The 7,135-nt window shown below is 36.7% G+C and overlaps 1 protein-coding gene across 3 annotated transcripts in view; it reads right to left on the bottom strand.

Annotated features, from left to right (window-relative positions):
* Window positions 1-428: 428 nt before the first annotated feature.
* Window positions 429-7,135, bottom strand: part of TSEN15 (tRNA splicing endonuclease subunit 15) — a 29,360-nt gene continuing 22,653 nt past the window's right edge. For 2 of the 3 annotated variants that reach the window (XM_060396195.1, XM_060396196.1), the window contains exon 4: window positions 429-2,321. In XM_060396195.1, coding sequence (XP_060252178.1) covers window positions 2,069-2,321 — 253 coding nt within the window. In that variant the 3' untranslated portion in view covers window positions 429-2,068. The remainder of the gene's footprint in view (window positions 2,322-7,135) is intronic. The other variant, XM_027975952.3, reaches the window with a different exon arrangement.

Below are 7,135 nucleotides of genomic sequence, written 5' to 3'. Positions count from 1 at the left end.
GTTACTGCTGTTTTCAAGTGTAATAAGCCCTGGTTTGCTTCTAACCAACAGAAAATGGCAAAGGTGACAGGATCCATGACTACATTATGTAAGATTACAAGGTCCACCTTGCGGACTCTGTCACTGGCTTTGAGCAAACAACCAGTTACGCTGGCAAGGCTCATGCGACCAAGAGGGTGGCCTCTTGCTAACAGCCCACTAAACCGAGGTCCTCAGTACAAGGGCCCACAGAGAACAGAAAGCTGCTCCCAACCACAGGAGTGAGGAAGGAGACCTTTCCCCAGTACAGCCTCAGATGAGACTACAGCCGTGACAGCCTTACAAAGGACCCAATGCTGAGATATTAAACGTGTTGTAGTTTTAAGCTGCAAAATTTGTGGTAATATTAATATACAAAAATAAATCACAAATACAGATCTCAGGATACATTTTTTTACTTTAAAACATTTTTATTATAAAAGTAATACCAACAAAGAAAAACTAAAATCTTAAAGAAAGACAAAGCCGTCCATTTACTGCCCTGCGCTCCTATTATAACTACAGTTAGGAATTTATTTTGTCCTCTTTTTTATTATACACTTGGTGTGTTATTTACAGCCATAATCATACCCATTCATACACTTTTGTATCTTGCTTTTTTATTTTTACTAAGCATTTTCTCATGTTTTACAGCATACTCATTTCTAATTTTTAATGGGTACATAACACACAATTCATTACCTTTGTATGTTTATTGACTATTTCCCCAGACCAGGTGTTGGCAAACTATGGCCATGTGTTTGTAAATAAAGTTTTATTGGAATACAGGCATATCCATTCATTTACATACTGTCTACAATTATTTTTATTCTACAGACAGCATAGCTGAGAAGTTGTGAGAAAATCTATATGGCCTGAAAAACCTAAAATAGTTCCTTTCTGGCACTTTCCAGAAAAACTTCCCTGACTCTTGCTTTAACTTTTAAAATACGTTTCTTTGCAACAATTAATTAAGAAAAAGTAGAAAAACTAGGTCTACTGAAGAAAGATGTTTTTAAGGTTCACACTGTCCGCTACCATTAATATCTCTCCTACAATAGTCTAGCTATGATACAGTATGGTGGTAGTAGTAAGAATAGGGAAAAAAAAGGCCCAGTGCTCTTGTAGGTTAACACTTCTCTGGTCCCTATTAATCTAGATATGCAATTTTATACTCTGGATGAGCATATTTTTAATTTTGATTTAAAGTTAACCAAAGAAGGAAGTAACATTAATTGTACCATGAAAACTAAAGTAAATTCTCCATTTCTGCAGACTAGCTGTAGTGACCAAAAGGCACAGAGAGAGTTCAGTAAGGGAAAGAGATGGTGGTCTCAAGAATGTCCTATCCTTCTGAACATACCATAGGCATAAACTTGTATATGACTATAATCAAACTGTCTCCAGGTGAGAAAGTTCTAGAGCAACTATCTTACTATTTTTTTTTTTAAACAAAATAAATTCTATATGGGAAAGTTTTATTCTTCAAAAAAGAAAACTTCTGGAATGGGACCAGCTAAGTCAGCCCTGACTATCTCTGAGATAAAAGATGAACCAGGCTGATGGTTCTTAATCCAGGATAAGGATTCTTAATCAGGAAGGATAGGTGTCATCTTCTAAGCGAAATATTCTGCAACATAAAAAAAAGAAAAAGATCAGGATGGACCTTTTCCCCAAAAGATAATGTAATTTAAAGCAAAACTCGAAAGATATTTATTGTGATTATCTCAATTATGCTAACAATGTGAAGAAATCATATGAAACACATTTATGTATTAAATTGTTCCTCTCAAAATGCCAACCAATTTAACATTTCCTTAAATGTTCTTTTGGTTAAAACTATTATAAGCCTTTATATTCCACCCCAGTTACTCATCAAATAATTAAATGCGTCATGACTTGGTGAAGGACTCTTGGAAACTACAAAATTTTCTGTAGAGTGAGGAAGTCAAATAATTTTTTGTGAAAACAACTAGGAACATGTTACTTTGAACAGAACATAGCTAGTTTTCTGAGGTATGAGACATCAATTCCTTTTTCCCTTGAATTTTCATATTGCAAAAGAAGCGATGGTTCTGTGAATGCATTGATTCACACTTAAAATCATGTCATAATTTTCTTCTTTTTTCACTGTTTTACTGATAGTCACCTCCAAACTGACCTGAGGATCCGGCAGCATAAATCCGTCAGTGAGTTTGTAGTAGACTATTGTAGAGTCAGACTCCACTATAGCCAAAGTAAACGACATGGGCAAGTCGGGATCACCTTGCAATTTTCGCGATGCCTTCAAGATTTCCCTTATCCTGAAAACAGAGTCATAACACATTTAGGATTCACAGTCACTCAGTTAATAACAAGGTGAAATACTGTAAAATCTTGGAGTCAAGGTACACAATAACATTATATCCATAACGCTGACTCAGGAAATGTCTGAAGGCTCAAATATAAACATTTAAGTTACCTTTTTATACAGAAAATCCCACAAATTAAGCATTATCTACTGTCTTTCAGTCCTCCTTTTTTGTATTCACTCATCTCTCCCGATCATCATACCTAAGAGAATCAAACTGTATCTAGGGAACCTTCAGAAAGGGACACTAACAGTATTTTAGTTCAGTTCAGTTCAGTCCAGTCGCTTAGCCGTGTCCGACTCTTTGCGATGCCATGAATCGCAGCACGCCAGGCCTCCCTGTCCATCACCATCTCCCGGAGTTCACCCAGACTCACGTCCATTGAGTCAGTGATGCCATCCAGCCATCTCATCCTCTGTCGACCCCTTCTCCTCCTGCCCCCAGTCCCTTCCAGCATCAAAGTCTTTTCCAGTGAGTCAACTCTTTGCTTGAGGTGGCCAAAGTACTGGAGTTTCAGCTTTAGCATCATTCCTTCCAAAGAAATCCCAGGGTTGATCTCCTTCAGAATGGACAGGCTGGATCTCCTTGCAGTCCAAGGGACTCTCAAGAGTCTTCTCCAACACCACAGTTCAAAAGCATCAATTCTTTGGCACTCAGCTTTCTTCACAGTCCAACTCTCACATCCATACATGACCACTGGAAAAACCATAGCCTTGACTAGATGGACCTTAGTCAGCAAAGTAATGTCTCTGCTTTTGAATATGCTATCTAGGTTGGTCATAACTTTTCTTCCAAGGAGTAAGTGTCTTTTAATTTCATGGCTGCAGTCACCATCTGCAGTGATTTTGGAGCCCCCCAAAATAAAGTCTGACACTGTTTCCACTGTTTCCCCATCTATTTCTCTAATAGTATTTACTAATACTAACAGTTTTTAGTGCATCTAAATTAGCTAAAAATTTCCGTTACTCATCTTCCAAGTTTCCAATTTGGTATCTTACAGCAAAACAATTGGTATTCAGGGTTTTGTTTTTTTTTTTTTCAATAGACTATAATAAATATTTCCCCTTATTTCTACATGGTGCTCAAAATTACAGTCTTTATAAGGTTATATAATATTCTATTGATTCACAATTTATCCAATCATTCCCCTATTGCTGTAATGTTCTTTCAGGGTTTCTTTTTTGTGAGGAGGATGGTGCTAAGAAAGATAAACTGTGATAATCATCTTTCTGCAGGTAGTAGTTTCTTTTTAAATAATTCTGCTGGATCTTTCCAAGTATCAGAATTATTGGATATGAATACAGATATTTCTGTGGCTCTCATGTATTCTGATACTTAATAAAAGCAAAAAGAAAAATACAGAGAGAAAAAAATTTTTTATAAAATTAAATGTCAAGTATCAACGTTATGAAGGATTTTGGTTTGCTTGCTGTGGAAAATAATCTAGTAAATCCAATATCAAGATCTTCAAAGCACTGTTAGCTTTTGCTTACCATGAACTAAAAATCCTTATTACCTACCTAACAAAACCTGTGTTCAGTAATTGAGGAAAATGTAAACTCCAGGGGAGCCTTCTTAAAAGGGAAATAAAAAATGATCAGCTGCTTTTTTCATTATGCTAACCAATTTTCTGGAATTGGAAAAAGATTTACTAGCATATTAACATGCTACAACTGAATACATCAATAACACTATACTCTCTTTAGCAAAAGCCTGATTTGTCCCCTTAAATCCTACTCCCAACTCTAAGTAAAAATTCTTGTGGTGACTCTTCACCCATCCTACTAGCTCTTTAATTTATAAAGCACCTAAAAAGAAGTCTCTGCTTTGAAATAGTCTTCCTACAGTAATTATAATACTTTTTTAAAAACCTGTGGAGAAGACAAGATTTTATGTTTGGGAACACATGTAAGAATTAAAGATTTTAAAATTAAAAAAATAAAAAACTAAAAAAAAAAAAAAGTGATTTAAAACAGCAATAAACCTCTGGGAAAGCTGAAACTGAATTGTTCTTGCTAAACTACCATTTAGTCACTGCATAATATGTTACAGAGTGATAACTGGTTTCTTAAAACAGTCACAAAAGGCTGCTTACCTACTACCTGTCATTTAATATTCACAAGTATATAATCACATAAGGAGAGAATGAGTTTCTAAGTTTGTCAAACCTCATAGTCAAACCATTTCTAAGATGACCTTGAGAGAGTCAATTCAACAGCATGGTAATACTGGATAAGTAAAATTTTTGCCTGAAAATAAATCTTAATTCCTCTTCAAGAGTCAGCAAAGCATCATCTTCTTTCCCCAATCCTACAGAGACACCTTGTGCAAACCTACATTACTATAATCCCTACCTTGTATTTACACACCTAAGTGTCTGCTTCCACTGGCTTGTACTAATTTTGAGTGTCAAAGCTTTCTAAGAAAAAAATTGTTAATAATATGTAGTAGAATGCTTCCAAGTATCTGTAGCAATTTCTTCAAAATATCTGACAGTTGCTTGCTTTTTCTTTAACCGGCATGCATGCTAAGTTGCTTCAGTTGTGTCTGACTCTGCGACCCTATGGACTGTAACCTGTCAAGCACCTCTGTCCGTGGGATTCTCCAGGCAAGAATACTGGAGTGGGTTGCCATACCCACCTCCAGAGGATCTTTCGAACCCAGGGTTCAAACCTGCTTCTCTTACATGTCATCACAACATTCGAATTGCTCTATGATTTGTCTCTACACCTGCCAAACTCTGCACACCTATTTTTCTATAGCCCATGAGCTAAGAATGATCTTTATATCTTCAAATGGTACATTTTGAATGGTCATATAAGTACCTACAAAATAGCCTTGATTTTGCCACCCTGCCCATGAAGCCCAACATACTACCTGGTCCTTTAAGAAAAGTTTGTTGACCCCTACTCTACACTATGAAAAAAGTTAAGAATAAAAATTGTAAAAAAAAAAAAATTGTAAGATACGATCACCAAGTCAGTGTTCCTCTTTTTCAACATTACATATTCAAAAGTCAGAGCTGGAGATTTCACTTCTAAGTAGGATATAGAAGATCTCAAAAGACCACCATTCCTATGAATGGAATGAAGAGAAAATACCTCATTTGCTTAAAAATATACCATTTTTCTTTAATGCCATAAAACAGAGGTAAACACAAAGAGGTATAAAGGAGCTAAATTCCAATGAGAAATAAGCCCTTCCTGGGTAAACTAGAGACCAAGACACAGCCACTTCTAACCCTCAAGGGCAACTGCTAAGTCTGGTCACTGTGGCTGGAGGAGTGAGCCAGTCATAGGAAAGTGACTTCCCTGGGACCAGGAGAAAACAGCCACACTTGAACTGGTGTCGGGGACTGGAATCTTGAGGGACATCAGTCCCTCCAGTTCACCAATTCTTACTCATGGGACTTCTGCTGTGTTTAAGCAGCAGCATGAAAAGCTGGGGAAGGGACTAGAAAATGGCAGGCAAGCCCTAATCACTAGGCCCTGCTGACGAGAGAGGCCTGATTCCATTCTCAAGACATTTGAAACCAGAACAGAACTGATCACTATAAAGCTGCAACTCAACCGTGATTCCTCTTGACTTCTGATCTGAATGACTAAATAAGACCCTGCCTCTACCTGCCAGATAGAGGAAAGGATGAGCTCTTTGGGGGGCGGAGTCGGGGGCAGATAGGTAGCATCCACATCAGTCTATGAACCTCAGTCTCTTCTGCATACACAATGGCCAGCATCCCATGAAAAACTCAGAGCTATGTGAAGAAGGTGGAAAATATATCTAATAATCAACAGCAAAAAATCAATACAAGAAGACCATCAGAAAACTAAGGCTGTTGAAAAACTTAGCTGCTGGAGTTAAGATTCTAAAATAACTACAATAAATACTATGGTATTGATAAAAAACACAGACAAAATGAGTGATAAGATGAAAAATTTAAGCAAAAGAATGAAAATTCTAAAGAAAATGAACATTTTAGAATCTAAAAATATATTTTCAAAATTACTGACTAGGCTCAATGACAGATTAGACACAACAGAAGAAAGAATTCAGTGAACCTAAAAACAGGTCACAAAAAACTTAACTGAAGTATAATACAAGGAGAACATTTTTTTTTTCTTTAAATAAAACATCAGAGGCCTTTAGTGCAATATCAGTCTAACATACATGTAAATTACAGAAAGAAAATGAGGAGAGAATAGTGTGTATCTTAGTCTGTTCAGGCTGCTATAACAAAATACCACAGCTTATAAACATCAGAAGTCTATTTCTCAGGGTTCTGAAAGCTGAAAAGCCCAAGATCAAGGCACCAGCATGGTCTCTTCCCAGTGGAGGTCCTCTTCCTGGCTCACAGCCAGAACCCTCCTACTGCGTCTTCACATGGTGAAAGGGGTAAGAGACCTCTGTGAGGTCTTCTTTAAAGGCACTAATTCCATTTAGGAGGGTTCTACCATCATTGATTGCTTAAGCACCTCCAAAGATCTCACCTCCTAATACCATCATCTTCTGAGCTAAAGATTTCACCATATGAAACACAGGGGACACATTTAGATTACAGCAGTGTAGAAGAAATAGTTCAGACTTTCCCAAAATTGTTGTCTCTGAATGTAAAGTGTCTCTCTTACAGAGAGCATGTAGTTGGATCTTGTTCTTATATTCAGTCTTATAATTTGTCCTTTGATTGGAAAGTTTAATCCATTCACATTTAAAATAGTATTAATATTGTTGGATTTAGTATGCCATTTTGCTATTTGTTTTGGGTGGCT

Source organism: Ovis aries, chromosome 12 (genome assembly GCF_016772045.2).
Source record: "Ovis aries strain OAR_USU_Benz2616 breed Rambouillet chromosome 12, ARS-UI_Ramb_v3.0, whole genome shotgun sequence".
NCBI classification, from domain to species: Eukaryota; Metazoa; Chordata; class Mammalia; order Artiodactyla; family Bovidae; genus Ovis; species Ovis aries.
The sequence above is the reverse complement of the archived record's forward strand: the minus strand, read 5'-3'. Positions and strand labels throughout refer to the sequence as shown.